The sequence below is a fragment of the Lucilia sericata genome, unplaced genomic scaffold (genome assembly GCF_015586225.1).
Source record: "Lucilia sericata isolate MDLA Ls3-8-SP2 unplaced genomic scaffold, ASM1558622v1 Contig000311F_arrow, whole genome shotgun sequence".
Classification (NCBI taxonomy): domain Eukaryota; kingdom Metazoa; phylum Arthropoda; class Insecta; order Diptera; family Calliphoridae; genus Lucilia; species Lucilia sericata.
Window position 1 is genome coordinate 332,681 of NW_023994335.1, and position 17,320 is coordinate 350,000.

A 17,320-nucleotide genomic window follows, 5' to 3' on the forward strand; every position below is an offset into this window, starting at 1 on the left:
AATGCTGACGCATTTTCCTTCCTTGTCCGGGTATGTTCAGAGTTTACTTTGTTCATACAAGATTTACCACATTGCGTTCTCTGTGAGAACAAGTCCACGGCTTATTTGATGTATTCGTATTTCGGTTTTCCGATTACGTCTCTAGGTGCTGTTGTCGAATCAACAGATGCCATCCTATCTGCCTGGTTGTAAACGAAGGTGATGTTTTTGCATCTCGGAAGTTAAGCAATGGGACAAAAATGATCATAGATTAGATAGCTCGAGTACTTGAGAAAAGTGCTTGTACATGGACGGGCAGAACCATGTACAACAGCGTGTAAGAAATACAAGGATCGGTGTTGAGTCGTCAAAAAACCAGAACATGTGGATGAAAATGACCATTAGGCCTTTAAGACAGGTGTTCACCCACCTCGATATTTAGACCGAAGCTAGTTGCAGGACATGCCATCAATGTATTCCAGATAAATTGGACACTAACACAAACATCAGATGGCCGCTATATTAAAACAGAAATAGAAATTGTCGTGAACTCTGAGACAGTGAACCCCCTATGGGTATCCGTTGCTACATGAATGGCTCCCTACCGAGAGATAAACCAATGCTAAAGTCTTTCTAATCATAACACTAGCTATCCGACGATTAAATATGGCTCCAACAGAGTTTAACATGTTTTCCGACAGCCAAAATGCAATGATGAAGATACCATTGGATAAGATTAAATATAAAAAAGAATTAGACTGTATGAGACCAATAACCGAATACACCGTTGTAATTTTGACAACGCATCGTTGTCATTGCAACACACGTTGTTGTAATTTCGATTACGTTTTGTGTTATTTCGACAACGCAATATTCTGTCTAACAACATAACGTTGTCATTTTGATAACACATTATTATTATTTTTATACCCTACACCACTTCAGTGGGGAGGGTATATTGGGTTTGTGCTGATGTTTGTAACGCACAATAATGTTGGTCCTATACCCACCTTAAAGTATACCAATCGGCTCAGAATCATTTTCTGAGTCGATTTAGTTATGTCCGTCCGTCGATGTAAACCTTGTAATCAAACTGCAATTTTGAAGATAATTCAATGAAATTTGGTACATGATTTTCTATTGTCTAAGGGACGAAGGCTATTGAAAGTGGTTATCATCGGTCCATTATTTCACCTAGCCCCCATACAACTGAACCCCCGAATAGGGCTTTTAAACTTTGTAATCAAACTACAGGTCGCAATTTTGGAGATAATTCAATGAAATTTGGCACATGATCTTCTATAGTACCGTAGACAAAGTCTATTGAAAATGGTTAACATTGGTCCATTATTTCACCTAGCCCCTATACGACTGAACCCCCCGAATAGGGCTTTTAAACTTTGTAATCAAACTACAGGCAATTTTGGAGATAATGCAATGAAATTTGGCACATGATCTTTTAACGAAGCCTGTTGAAAATGATTTACATCGGTCCATTATTTCACCTAGCCCCCATACAACTGAACCAGCCGAATAGGGCTTTTAAGTTCATAATTATGTTTAATATACTCATATCTCGACAAAAAGCTGCAAAAACCAAGTTCTATACAAGATTTGATGACCCTCACGAATTCCATAATAATAGGTCCTCATATGACCCTAGCCCCTATGAAAAGCCCCCATCAAAATTTCACTTAAATGCCCACAATTTTATTCAACAATAAACGGCTTAAATATGTATATCTGAGGCAAGGTACAATACAATTTAAATGCTTTATTATGGCAACTAAATCACATTATATTTTTGTCAAAGGTGTAGGGTATTATATGGTCGACCTCGCCCGACTATAATTTCTTACTTGTTTTTCATTTGAGGACGTCTTGTATTTCTTATATTTTTGTTGTTGGTTTGACAACTATCCGTACATACTTTGACAATGGATGTTATTGAAAATGTATAAACTCTTTGGTGTCAATTTGGTACCAGGCGTGTATAATTTTAAAACGTTTTACGCTCTGTGTACTTATATGTTTATTATTAAATGAACGTTATTAATGTATTAAATAAAAAAATAATTATGATTCTTTATTTACTTTGTAAGCCATCACTCAGGCATTTATTAAACAAATATTATTTTTTGTTGTTGTTTTTTTTCAATTACTCGTATTAAAAATTCTTTAAAATTATTAGCTTGTGTAAACAGTTAATAGCAATAGACTTATTGCTTATAATTGCATACAGACTTACATTGGAATGTATAAATGTTTTTAACGCCCCTCCTTCTCCTCTTTATCTGCTTAAACAGGTGCTTTAATCATATATTACTAGCACTAGGCGGTCGACTGTTTAGCAAGTTAACCATGTTGTGTTTTGAAAATTAAGACCAAAAATTGGGTTGATATCTTGATTTTATTATTCCGTTTGCAACACAACGAAATTTTGGTCAAAGGCCACCTAAAATTGATTTATTTTGGGACCTATACAATCTAGCAATGTCCGTCTACCTCTGTCTGTATGTTTAAGAACGATAAATACTTCATGAGGAGGACTTAGGAAAGTTTTCGGAAGTGGTGAGATCTAATTAACTCGACTAATCTTTAACTAACTAGATCTAACTCTATTAAGTTGAAGAAATAGGGCTGTTAAAGTAACGAATAGTAAATAGCGACAATCGAATTTGGGTACCCGATATTAAAATCTAGCAACTCCATTGAGTAGTATTTTTTGTAAAATTCTTTAAATAAATTTAAAATTAAATGTAGACAAGTACCTAGATCGTAAATACTTTTATTGTAAATATAAAAATTTAAGACTGAATGCGTAAAAGATAAACAAAATGACTAAATAACACAGAAATATAAAAATTATTTAATCTTATCGTTTAACACAAAAATGTTAAGTTTAAACAAAACTAATTATACGTTGGCGTACGTTTTACTAATTATACTTTCAGATAGTGGACAAAAATAAAATTTATTTATTTATTTTTTTTTTTTTTTTTTCAAAAAAAGAAAAGCTGTAGAAAAAGAAAATGTATCAGTATGATCAAAGGACTGTTCCATAAAGCCCTATACCGATCACTCAGTTTCCTTTATGTAGTTCCTCGCTCCCAACATATTTGAAACTAATTTCGACAAAACCTTGACAATGACAGAGATAATGATCCATGGTTTCAGTTTCCTCTTCGCATTATCCATATTTGTCTGAATCTGTTCGTGACCGTAAACCTGTATGTCTACTAAGAATAGGTAAAGGAGACTTCAAGTTTTGATCTCTTTCGGATCATCCTATAGGATTTTAGCTATCCTGCCCACCATTCAATTATTTCAAGTGACCGTATGGTATTATCTCGCCCTTATTTATATATAGTTCTCGTTGCGTCATGAACTCGACATGATAACTTCCTCAAGCTCACCTCGCTTATAGCAAGTACATTCGCACTTTTATTGTTAATTATCCCCGAGTGATATGGTATCCATATGATGTAGACTTTATGTCTTTCTTACAATCCAATAAAGTCTGATATAAATTAACGCCTATTGGCGTCATATTCAATCCAATCCATTTCACATATTCCGTAATAGCACGGACTTCCTATTGTTGTGATCAGAAAGAACGGTTGACCGTATGGGATTCTCTTGTCCATGTTTTTACATAGCCCTCGTTGCATCGAACGGTTTTGAATTCGACAGGATAACTTCCTCAAACTCACCCTTTTTATTATTGATTATCCCCGAGTGATATGGTATCCATATAATGTAGAGCTTAGAACTTGAAGAGTATTCGATTATGTCTTTCTTACAGTCCAATAAGGTCTTAAATTATCCTGATATAAGTTAACTTCTGTTGGCGACATATTCAATCTAATCCATTTCACATGTTCCGTGATTAAGAAGAACGGTTGTTGTTGTAGCAGCGACACGTGTAAAGTCGGTGTAGCTGAGTTGACAATCATTCGTTGTCGTTGTTCGTTTAACTCCGAGTCGTTACGGTATGAAAAATCGATTGTCGTGTGAACGAGTTAGAACGGTAGTGTATATTTCCTTTTCGGCTTTTCGATGTAGATCCCCCCAGACCCGTTTTATCTCCCAGTTTAGACTCTTCCGTGCAACAACAGATTCTCGCAGGAGTGTACTCTAATCTGCAGCTTTACCACGATCTCCTAACTGGCAACAATGTCTCACAATTTCCGACAATTTTGTTTTTTCGGTATGCGGATCGGTCACGTCTGTTTGTGTGTCCAGTCCAATATGTCCAGTAAACATTGATGACGTGTCCTGTAACCGTCTTTGATCAATACGTCTAGAGATAAGTGCTGCTCGGTTGTTAAAACCTGGTATCTTATATATGTACATGTATGTTGCGTTTGGAAATCCATCAATGTTTCCAGATTCTCGGTTGACTTAGTGTTCATGGCACTACTTAAATCTAATCTACTCTCTGTGTAATGGTATTATGTTATATTTTTTGTCTAAAGATGTCCTCCAGGGACCAAATTAGAATCGAAAGTTAGAATTTATATAATTACTCTCTTATAGTTGGACTAAGTAAGCATTTCGAGCCCATGGTTCTCCTTTATAAAGCCCAATATCGAAGTGCATTTTTGATTCTATGATTTAGGTGGTATTTCCATTTTAGTTTTCGATCAAGGATTACGCCTAGGTATTGAAACCTATTGGTTACTGATATCATCCTATACAAAACCAAGATTCGTCATTCTTTTTAAAACACAGATTTCGTTTGACATTCTGCCCCCCTTGCTGGGACTAGCCGTATTTAGGGCCTCCTCGACCCATCCTCTGGTGTACCGTGAAAAATGCCTTTATCTGGTAATTATATCATATATCTCGCGGCTTATCTGCCCATTCCTTGACATATATGTAGTTGATTCAGTCACTAAGTGAACAGTCAGCCTGGACTTTGTAAAAGAATTGAATAAAAGTGTCAGTTTGAACGCGGTTACCACCGTCGAGGGTATAAGTGTTTAAATTTTTGGGGCGGGTATAGAAGGGTTAATAAAATGATGTACTAAATTTTCAATTATTTTTAGTAAATAGTAAAAATTAAGCAATTGTTTAAACAGTTCTGCATTTTTAGTGAAGGTGTATTACTATAAGATTAAGTAAATTTATTTTTTTGTTAAATATGGCATGATTAATACTATTTTAAAGTTTAAATAAATACAAACCTATTTGCAATTAATTTCAAACAAATACTAAACAAAAACAAAATAATCATGTGAACGTGTTTAAACCATAATAAATTTACAACAATTTTTTTTGCTTTTGTTTAAAACTTTTAATTAATTTTAATTATACTAAACTTTTAAATAAATATTTCAAAAGAACAGAACCTAGAGTAAACAAAAATGTAGTAATTGAAATCTTAGTGACAATTCTACAAAGATTTTCTTAGAACATTGGTTGTGACAAGTTTAAGTATAGTAGACCCTGAACTAGATAATTTTTTTTGATTAGTAAAAGGATTGTGTTAAACACATTCTTTAAAAAATTAAAACAAATTTTCTATTTGTTAAAATAGTATGGAATTTTTTCGCAAAGTTATTTTTTTAATAAGTTTAGTTAGGTTTTCAAATAAAACAAAATATTTGTTTAAATGAAATTTTTCATGCACTTAACGAAATCTTTCATGTAATTAATGGAATTTTTCATGCACTTTATGAAACTTTTCATAACTTGTTGTTAAGTTAGCTCAAACATAAAATCAAACTTTTGAGGACAAGTTAGCTCGGGTTCAGCAACCTAAAACCAAGAAATCTCTTCAAAATTGGAAGACATAAACTATTACCTTAAAACTTATACGAAAAATGAAGTGGATGATACCAAAGAATCCTATGGTGTTTCAACTTCATTGAATTCTTCAAAATCTAAAACACTTCCCAAACTTTAACACAATCGGCGTCACTAGACGTTTGTGAAGCTGATTTTGAATCGGATTTAAGTAATGTTACACATATTGAAGACATAACTATAGTATATAGTCTTGACTATAGTCCGGACGTTCTTTATATGTTAGGGTCCTTAAGAGGCTACTAATCAAGACATATCAAATGCTTTTTTTCGTCTAATGTCCTGACAATAGTCTATAGTCTAAACTATAGTCTTGGCTATTGTCTAAAGTCTTGACTATAGTCTGTAGTATTGACTATAGTCTTGACTATAGTATGTAGTCTTGACTATAGTATGTAGTCTTGACTATAGTATGTAGTCTTGACTATAGTATGTAGTCTTGACTATAGTATGTAGTCTTGACTATAGTCTATAGTCTTGCCTATATTCTGTAGTCTTGACTATAGTCTATAGTCTTGACTATAGTCTATAGTCTTGACTATAGTCTATAGTCTTGACTATAGTCTATAGTCTTGACTATAGTCTATAGTCTTGACTATAATCTATAGTCTTGACTATAGTCTATGGTCTTGACTATAGTCTATAGTTTTGACTATTGCCTATAGTCTTGACTATTGTCTATAGTCTTGAATATTGTCTATAGTCTTGACTATGGTCTATAGTCTTGACTATAGTCTATAGTCTTGACTATAGTCTATAGTCTTGACTATAGTCTATAGTCTTGACTATAGTCTACAGTCTTGACTATATTCTACAGTCTTGCCTATACTCTATAGTCTTGACTATGGTCTATAGTCTTGACTATAGTCTATAGTCTTGACTATAGTCTATAGTCTTGACTATAGTCTACAGTCTTGACTATAGTCTACAGTCTTGCCTATACTCTATAGTCTTGACTATAGTCCGGCCGTTCTTTATAAGTAAGGGTCCTCAGGAGGCTACTAATCAAGACATTTCAAATGCTTTTTTTCGTCTAAAGTCCTGACAATAGTCTAAACTATGGTCTATAGTCTTGACTATGACTACAGTCTATAGTCTTGACTATAGTCTATAGTCTTGGCTATTGTCCATAGTCTTGACTATAGTCTATAGTCTTGGCTATTGTCCATAGTCTTGACTATAGTCTGTAGTCTTGATTGTAATCTATAGTCTTGACTATAGCATGTAGTCTTGACTATAGTCTATCGTCTTGACTATAGTCTGTAGTCTTGACTATAGTCTATCGTCTTGACTATAGTCTATAGTCTTGCCTATATTCTGTAGTCTTGACTATATTCTGTAGTCTTGACTATAGTCTATAGTCTTGACTATGACTACAGTCTATAGTCTTGACTATGACTACAGTCTATAGTCTTGACTATAGTCTATAGTCTTGGCTATTGTCTATAGTCTTGACTATAGTCTGTAGTCTTGACTATAGTCTATAGTCATGACTATTGTCTATAGTCTATCGTCGTGACTATAGTCTGTAGTCTTGACTATAGTCTATCGTCTTGACTATAGTCTGTAGTCTTGACTATAGTCTATCGTCTTGACTATAGTCTATATTCTTAACTATATTCTGTAGTCTTGACTATAGTCTGTAGTCTTGACTATAGTCTATTGTCTTGACTATAGTCTATAGTCTTGACTATAGTCTATTGTCTTGACTATAGTCTATAGTCTTGACTATAGTCTATAGTCTTGACTATAGTCTATAGTCTTGACTATAGTCTATAGTCTTGACTATAGTCTATAGTCTTGACTATAGTCTATAGTCTTGACTATAGTCTATAGTCTTGACTATAGTCTATAGTCTTGACTATGGTCTATAGTATTGACTATAGTCTTGACTATAGTCTATAGTCTTGACTACAGTCTATAGTCTTGACTATAGTCTACAGTCTTGACTATAGTCTACAGTCTTGCCTATACTCTATAGTCTTGACTATAGTCCGGCCGTTCTTTATAAGTAAGGATCCTCAGGAGGCTACTAATCAAGACATTTCAAATGCTTTTTTTCGTCTAAAGTCCTGACAATAGTCTATAGTCTAAACTATGGTCTATAGTCTTGACTATGACTACAGTCTATAGTCTTGACTATAGTCTATAGTCTTGGCTATTGTCCATAGTCTTGACTATAGTCTATAGTCTTGGCTATTGTCCATAGTCTTGACTATAGTCTGTAGTCTTGATTGTAATCTATAGTCTTGACTATAGCATGTAGTCTTGACTATAGCATGTAGTCTTGACTATAGTCTGTAGTCTTGACTATAGTCTATCGTCTTGACTATAGTCTATAGTCTTGCCTATATTCTGTAGTCTTGACTATATTCTGTAGTCTTGACTATAGTCTATAGTCTTGACTATGACTACAGTCTATAGTCGTGACTATGACTACAGTCTATAGTCTTGACTATAGTCTATAGTCTTGGCTATTGTCTATAGTCTTGACTATAGTCTGTAGTCTTGACTATAGTCTATAGTCATGACTATTGTCTATAATCTTGACTATAGTCTATCGTCTTGACTATAGTCTGTAGTCTTGACTATAGTCTATCGTCTTGACTATAGTCTGTAGTCTTGACTATAGTCTATCGTCTTGACTATAGTCTATAGTCTTGACTATATTCTGTAGTCTTGACTATAGTCTGTACTCTTGACTATAGTCTATTGTCTTGACTATAGTCTATAGTCTTGACTATAGTCTATAGTCTTGACTATAGTCTATAGTCTTGACTATAGTCTATAGTCTTGACTATAATCTATAGTCTTGACTATAGTCTATAGTCTTGACTATAGTCTATAGTCCTGATTATAGTCTATAGTCCTGACCATAGTCTATAGTCCTGACCATAGACTATAGTCCTGCCTATAGTCTATAGTCTTGACTATAGTCTATAGTCTTGACTTTAGTCTATAGTCTTGAAATTTTTCATACTCTTAATGAAATCTTTCATGCACTTAATGATATAATTTCATAACTTGATCTTAAACTTAAAACAAAAAGTTTGAGGTCAAGAATTCAGGAAACAATAAGTCTAGAAAGCTACAACAATTCTTCAAAACATTAAAAAATATAATGTAAAAAAGCCAGTTTTAAAGAATCTGAAATATAATATGGAAAATTTTTATAATTTTCTACATTTCCTGTAAACACAGTTTTTTGCTTGACTGATTTCCGATAGTGTTTTCTTAAACAATTTCCTATATTATTGCAAAATCAAGTGCTTCAGTAGCATGTGTTTCCATTGCAAAGTAATTCAAAACCCTAACGATTTTAAAATTATATAATAAACTAATCAGTCAAGTTAGAAGACATTTCAAACAGTTACTCTTTAACTTGAAGCAAGCCATCAACTGACATAATACGAAACATGATTAATGCAGAAATTATCTTTAGTATCTTATCTAATATTTTTTTATAATTTTGTGCTAAATACTTTTAAATTATCTATTAACAAAACATTCTTTTTAGATAAAATTTTTTAACAAATATTTTCGTTAATTGCAGATTATTATACACTACGACAACAAACAATAAGACAGAGCCAATAACTGCTGTAAATACTTTACCCACTGGTGGCCATAAAATAAATAGTCAACACAATACTCCTACAAAACATAAAAAGGAAAGATTGCCCTCTACAGCGCCAACGCTAACTAAACCGAAAATCTTAGCACAACAAACCATAAAAACGGAAAATGCCACAGCTCTTAGTGCACCTCCCATACTGAGGGCCACCTATGAGTTGGAATCTTCTCAGGCTCTAGAAGAGCTGTTGAAAAAACGTGAAGAAGATCTACGAAAACGACGAGAACATGTTGAACGTTTAATGCAATGGCATCAACGTCTAGACGAAGAAGAAGCTGAGGTCTTAAACTTGGAACGTCAGCTCCTAAGTTACAATAATGTTCCACATATGGTGGAACAACAACCGTCAAAATTACAAACGACTACAAGTTCAGCGAGTACGGAAAAGTTGACAGCTGCCCACGACAATACGAAACGAAGTGAGGACGTTAACGCCTCATCGTTAAAATCACCCGAAAAGAAACGCGCCTCACGTGCGCGTAAAATGGAAAAACGTCTTAAGGAAATCGATAAAAGTTTAAGAGAACTTTCGCATATATCCGCCTCAAGTACAACAACGTCCGCTGGTGTTATGGGCCAAACTAATAACGAGCAGCAGGAAGATTCGATCTCTAGTATAGCCACACAAGAAGTTGATTTCGTACGCACCACTGGCATGAAACTTAATAAATTGTGGAAACGTTTGACGTCACAACAAATAGAGAAATTTGAACCCAGTCGTCGTTATAAGTTGTGTAAAACGGACTTAGAACGTCTGTATGAAGAGGCCAAAATGGCGGTGTTAAGAGATTTTGCCGAAGATGAGGAACGTATAGCCCAGGAACTTTTAGAAAAGAGTGCTTCTAATTTAAGTTCCAGCAACAGTCTTACGGGTCTAGGGCAAATACCGAAACCACAGGATCCTAGCAGAGCGTTAGAAGTGCCGACTTTAAATTTGAATTTTAGTTCAGGACACTCGGAACCAGAAGAGGAGTCAGCTAATAATTCACAAGTCAATACCACACAACAGGGCAACTATAGTCCCAGTGTGGCAGAGGAAAATTTCAAAGCTCAGGTTCTACTAAATTCCAGCGCTTCTTCCGATACCATTTCCGAACAGCAAACTTCGGCGGATGGTAAACATTCAGCCAGCCGTCTGGAAAACAATGTACAAATGTTTTTAGCCTTAAGTCAACGTATACAAACAACAAACAGTGGCAGGCATGCCGGTACGGGAGGAAAACTGCAGCGCAGTTTAAGCGATACTGAAATATCCGAGGCACCAAAGTTTAGGGCAGATAAAAGCACAACTAGTCAAAAGAGTATAGCAACTATAGCTAGTCAATCGAATACAAGTATAAGCACTAATAGTTCAGCACGATCTTGCGGCTCGTCGTCAGAACAACAAGAACAACACCAAAGATCGAAATCTTCCATAGTGGAAATGACATACATTCCTTCAACACAAACAGAAACGCCAGCGCCAACGCCAACAGACTTAAGACAAACACCACCCACCCCTCCCGCATACCAACAACGAGAACATAAAAACAATGAAACTACAAAAGACTTGGAACATGATAGGGTATTAACAAGCAACCTACAGTCATTCAGTCGATCATCCGTTATATGTTCTGTAGGTAATGTAACACCAAATAAATTATCACCACAAACTTCTTCGGATATTAACACAATTACAGAAGATTCCAAATCTTCTGCCAGTTTAAAATCAAACTTAATTACAAAAGATGTAACAAGTGCTTCATATCCCTCTGCGGCATCAAACATAAAATCCAACTTTTCCGGACAAGTTGGTTCGGATTCGGCAACAAAGGCTCAAGAAATCTCTTCGAAATTGGAAGAAATATCGGCTGCCGTTACACAACTTTCACAAATGAATGCTTTGCCCTCCTATGAATCTGTTACACATGCGCATTCGCGTAACAAATCCCTAGATGAGGCCATAGTAAATACAAATGATGAATCCTCCAACTTGAGTACAGATGCCTCCTCATATTCCTTTAATTTTGAAAACATTACCACTGATAAGCATTCCTCACCCGGAACATCTACACTTCACACAAATTCATTGCAACATAAAACTATAACATCCAAAACATTTACGAAAAATGAAAAGGACGAGAATAAAGAATCCTCTGGTGCTTCAACTTCCTTGAATTCTACAAAATCGAAAACTTTTGTAAGAGATGATGGCAAAAATACTTCTCAAACTTTAACACAATCGGCGTTCGAAAATCGTATACTAGATACTTATGAAGCTGATTTTGAATCGGATTTAAGTAATGTTACTCATATTGAAGACATAACTATACCGACATTTGAAACTACAGCCGAGACGATACAAGATGAGGAGGATGACGAAGAATTGTCAACAAAATCATCAGCGAAAGAGGAGGATATTCTTAAAGATAGTATAGAAAATGTAAGCACGGAAGCTTCTGACAAAACGTACAATGCTGAAGAACTCAAATCACCTTCATCGTCGAGCACTGAAAAGCCCTTAGCTTTAGCGACAAATGCTAAAACACGAAAACCTAGTCCTGATAGAGAGTTATTACCTCCACCACCTCCCTTGCCACCACCACCACCGCCTCCTACAACTACTGCAACATCCTCAGCAGCGGGAACATCAACCCAAAATGGCAGTAATCATCTTATGCCGGATATAATTAATGAATTGGAATTAAGACGTCATCAACTTATTTTGGATAATGAGGTAAATATAGATAGATAGATAGATAGATAGATAGATAGATAGATAGATAGATAGATAGATAGATAGATAGATAGATAGATAGATAGATAGATAGATAGATAGATAGATAGATAGATAGATAGATAGATAGATAGATAGATAGATAGATAGATAGATAGATAGATAGATAGATAGATAGATAGATAGATAGATAGATAGATAGATAGATAGATAGATAGATAGATAGATAGATAATAGATAGATAGATAGATAGATAGATAGATAGATAGATAGATAGATAGATAGATAGATAGATAGATAGATAGATAGATAGATAGATAGATAGATAGATAGATAGATAGATAGATAGATAGATAGATAGATAGATAGATAGATAGATAGATAGATAGATAGATAGATAGATAGATAGATAGATAGATAGATAGATAGATAGATAGATAGATAGATAGATAGATAGATAGATAGATAGATAGATAGATAGATAGATAGATAGATAGATAGATAGATAGATAGATAGATAGATAGATAGATAGATAGATAGATAGATAGATAGATAGATAGATAGATAGATAGATAGATAGATAGATAGATAGATAGATAGATAGATAGATAGATAGATAGATAGATAGATAGATCGATAGATAGATCGATAGATAGATAGATAGATAGATAGATAGATAGATAGATAGATAGATAGATAGATAGATAAATAGATACATAGATAAATTATCCTCTAAACTTTCTGAGAATTTTTTCTTTTAACTTTCAATTTTGTTCTTAATTCTAGCATTTAAAACAATATGAACACGTTACCGCTGTGCCCTACATGTATGTACGTGAAATACCCAATAAACCACCACCGCCATATGTACCACCTGCTCATGGCAGTCCAATGACAACAATTTTTCCTTCCGAAGAACGTATTAAGGATATAACCTTTCGTAGAACCCATGAATTATACTGTGAACTATTAAAGACTGGTATGTTTAAGAACTAAATCTCAATTTTTAAATATTTTAATAATACTATCTTAAAACTTTCAGATTATTGCAATGAAAAAGGCGAAAAACTACCCTCTGTCATGGAGGAACAAATTACCAATATCTATGAACGTATTATACTCGACATTTGTCGTGAATATCTCGAAGAACGTAGTGAAATTCTGCGTGAAGGTGATCCCACAAATTTCCATAGTCAATTGGCATTTTTCAATCCACCCAATCGTTTGCGTTGCATACAAGATGCCATTTACAAAGAAGTACGTTCCAGCCTGGCCATGGATAAAACACCACCGAAACGTACACAAATCTATTCGGTTTATGGTCAGCGAGCCAAACAAGATCATATAGGTAAAATAATCATACAGGAAATGTATGATGAAGATGATCGTTGGTGTAATTTTCATCGTGAAGAATCGGAAGTTTTGCATTTAATGGTTGAGGAAATGTTGAATAAAAATATAGTGGCAATAGCCAAGGAAGTGCTATTGGAGGAGGGAGGCACCATAGATGTTGAAGAGGAGCAGCAAGTGGAAGAACAAGAAGAAACTATTATAGAGGAAAATGAAGCCAATCAAAAGGCCGAGGAGGATAATGAAAAAGAAGAAAATCGAACAGATTTACAGTCATCATCAGTATTGGTGGAAACTTTGAATGAAGACAATGAAACGTATTGTGTAAATGAAACAAAACAGGAGTTTACAGTATTGAATCAAAGCAACACTATTGAATCCGATTCTCAAGAAAGTGTTAATGTTAATAACACCATCAGCAACAACAGCAATAATGCCGTTCAAACGTGTACATAATTTTTTAACAACTAGTTATAGTTAAATCTTTATTTGTTTTAACTGTCGGTTTCACCAATATCTTTAAAAGTGTGTCGAAAATAATAATTTTATTTATTCGGCATACTTTTCTTTTGATTAGTGAATTAGGCAGTTAATTTCTCTCAACAAATTACTGTCTATGCCATTTTTTTAGGTTTCTTTCGTTTTTTAAGATATGTATGTAATCTTTTAAATATGTACTTAACTTTAGTTTTGTTTTATTGTCCTTAAATTAAGACGGTTTTTAACAACTTTTAAATAAGGTATAACTACAATAATAAATAATGCACCTAATCTAAGTTTGTCAATAAACCTTAATATGTATTAATGTTTATTTGTACTTATAGGTTTTAAATATAAATAATAGATATAAACATTATTAATATATATTATATAATATTATTTTATTAAATAAAATTGCTAATAACAATTTTATTAAAGTACGTACAAATATTTTTAATGAATTATTTAAATAATTTTTAGTTTAGTTAAGTCATTTATACTTACATACACTTTGTTTAATTTTTTCTTTTGTTTTGTTTAAGTTTAAGGCATAAAAAATACAAGTTAATTTCGTCTTTTGTATCTCTTGATAAGTTTTTAAAATAACGAACAAATTGCTTGTATGTATTACAGTTTTTAGTTAAAACCTTTTAATTTTAGAATTGCGCTAAGAAACGAAAAAGGCGTTTATTTTATTTTTCAACAAATAAACTGCAAGAAATTTTATATTTTAAAATGTTTTGTGTTTTTATTTAAATTTTGAAAATATTTGAAAAAAATTATTTCCAAATGCTACTCATTTCGAAACTGGTAGATAGATAGATAGATAGATAGATAGATAGATAGATAGATAGATAGATAGATAGATAGATAGATAGATAGATAGATAGATAGATAGATAGATAGATAGATAGATAGATTGATAGATAGATAGATAGATAGATAGATAGATAGATAGATAGATAGATAGATAGATAGATAGATAGATAGATAGATAGATAGATAGATAGATAGATAGATAGATAGATAGATAGATAGATAGGTATATATATAGATAGATAGGTAGATAGATATGTAGATAGATAGATAGATAGATAGATAGATAGATAGATAGATAGATAGATAGATAGATAGATAGGTATATATATAGATAGATAGGTAGATAGATATGTAGATAGATAGATAGATAGATAGATAGATAGATAGATAGATAGATAGATAGATAGATAGATAGATAGATAGATAAATAGATAGATAGATAGATAGATAGATAGATAGATAGATAGATAGATAGATAGATAGATAGATAAATAGATGGATAGATAGATATATAGATAGATAGATAGATAGATAGATAGATAGATAGATAGATAGATAGATAGATAGATAGATAGATAGATATAAATAGAGTAAAAAACCCCAGAATGTCGCATCCTACCAATCCCAGATGATCATGGAATCTTTTACCTAGCCATTTCAATCTCAGAATCTGAACTTTAGCATAAAATGTGCCCTACTGTTTCTTGTTCCTTCTTCGTATTCATGTAACCTAAAAAACATGTGCGTTACCGACCCTCTAAAGGCTCTAGTTGCGCAGTGGCCGGTTATTGCCCTTATCAAAGTGTCTATACTCTTCTTGTCCACTCCTAATAGTACTCTGGTTGTTTTTGCGTACAATCCATCGTAATGTGCCAGGACCGGTGGGAACGAGGTCCTGTGTATGATTCCATTTTGGATCCTTGGGTAAAGACTGTACAACCCTCAAACCGAATTTCGGACCCAATCCACTCTCTACTACCTTAAACCTATACGTTATCCACATAAGCTGCTATCTTCCTACCGTTAGATTTAAAGACTGTAAGGATAGAGTTGACCGAAAGCAACCAGAGTAGGGGTGATAACACTAGTGCTTTTGTTCCACTGGTAACTCGTTTCCAAATCTTGTTTGTCATCACATAAGGTTGAGTAGATAATTCTGAAGTTAAGCTCGAAAGTATCCAACTCACTAAGATATCCTGACCCTTAATACGACTAGCAAATCCCTGATGACCTCTATTTTAAAGTTATTAAAGACGGTCTTTCCAAAAAGCGGCATCAAAAAAACCCTATGCTCTAAGCCGTGCTTAAAACAACCAGCCACCTCATGTACCGCACTATTTCGTTAACAAAATATTTCATTTGAAATTATTTTTTATTTATTATTCAAAAGTAATACATGTAGCAACTTGGTCATTCATTCAAACCTCCTCCTAAAAATTATTAATAAATTTATTAATAATTACCAAATACAAATGTAATTTGTACAAAACTCCCAGTATAAACAAATAATGTTTACACTCTGGCAACTCGTATAACAACATCAGGATATTTATAGCATGCGATTGTCATACAAAAAAACAATATGGCGTGCGAGAAATTAAAACAAAACAGATGTTTACATTATTCTAGCAAGCCACTAATAAAACGCGTGAAATAAACAAATTAAAAATAAATGGAATAATTTTGTTTGTAATGAAATAAAATTATATTCAAATTTTATTGAACGTTAAGAAAGACTAAAAATGAAAGTAGAAAAAACAAACACAGCAACGCCTCAAAAGCAAGAGCCTACGCAGCAGCAACTATCACAGAATCGTAAATCATCAGTTTGGTCAAGAGAGAAAATAAACCAATTGATAGAGCTATACAAAAAACATGAATGTCTTTGGAATCACTGGCATGAATCCTACAAGAATAAAGAGAAACGTAATCGAGCTATAGAGGATATTTGTACAACTTTAAATGTTCCAAAATTTGAGTTTGGCAAAAAGATACACAATCTACGCAATCAATTCAATACGGAAATGAAAAAACTGGAGCAGCGTATAGAAGAGGCAGGTGTTAGCTTAGATGATGCCATTGCCATGGATTTACGATGCAAGTGGAGTCATTTTGAGTCGCTAATGTTTTTACGTCATGTTATTGAACCCAGGCCAGGAGGTTATCAAGCCGCGTACCAGCCACCAAAGGTAAGCGCTGCTTATTTTCAGTTGTGTTATTTATTTGTTATGTATTTGCCTATTAATCATTGCAGAAAATGCGTGTAAGATTCGATTTTAGTAATGCAGAAGATGATCATAATGTTAGCACTGTTCTGCCCAATAGTAGTGGTAGTAGCAATACTACGCAACCAGATGATGTGTCACAATTTCAATATGATGACAATGTCACCGAAGAAATAATCACCGACGATTATCAATCTTTCGAAAATGAAGTCATAGAAGTTGATCAAACAAATTGTCGTGAGGAGGGCTGTGATCAAAAATATCAACCTCCAACACAACTACAAAACAACCAAGAATTAACTACC

General features: G+C 33.6%; 2 protein-coding genes across 2 annotated transcripts in view; both read left to right on the forward strand.

The window, feature by feature from the left end:
* Positions 1-14,407, forward strand: part of LOC119603554 (protein MLP1 homolog) — a 51,360-nt gene extending 36,953 nt beyond the window's left edge. Inside the window, 3 exon segments of the mRNA XM_037955599.1 lie at positions 9,344-12,140; positions 12,928-13,120; positions 13,184-14,407. Coding sequence (XP_037811527.1) covers positions 9,344-12,140; positions 12,928-13,120; positions 13,184-13,947 — 3,754 coding nt within the window. The 3' untranslated portion in view covers positions 13,948-14,407.
* A 1,997-nt stretch (positions 14,408-16,404) lies between these two features.
* Positions 16,405-17,320, forward strand: part of LOC119603553 — a 1,415-nt gene continuing 499 nt past the window's right edge. Inside the window, exons 1-2 of the mRNA XM_037955598.1 lie at positions 16,405-16,979; positions 17,045-17,320. The exon at positions 17,045-17,320 is cut by the window's right edge and continues 499 nt beyond it. Coding sequence (XP_037811526.1) covers positions 16,533-16,979; positions 17,045-17,320 — 723 coding nt within the window. The 5' untranslated portion in view covers positions 16,405-16,532. The remainder of the gene's footprint in view (positions 16,980-17,044) is intronic.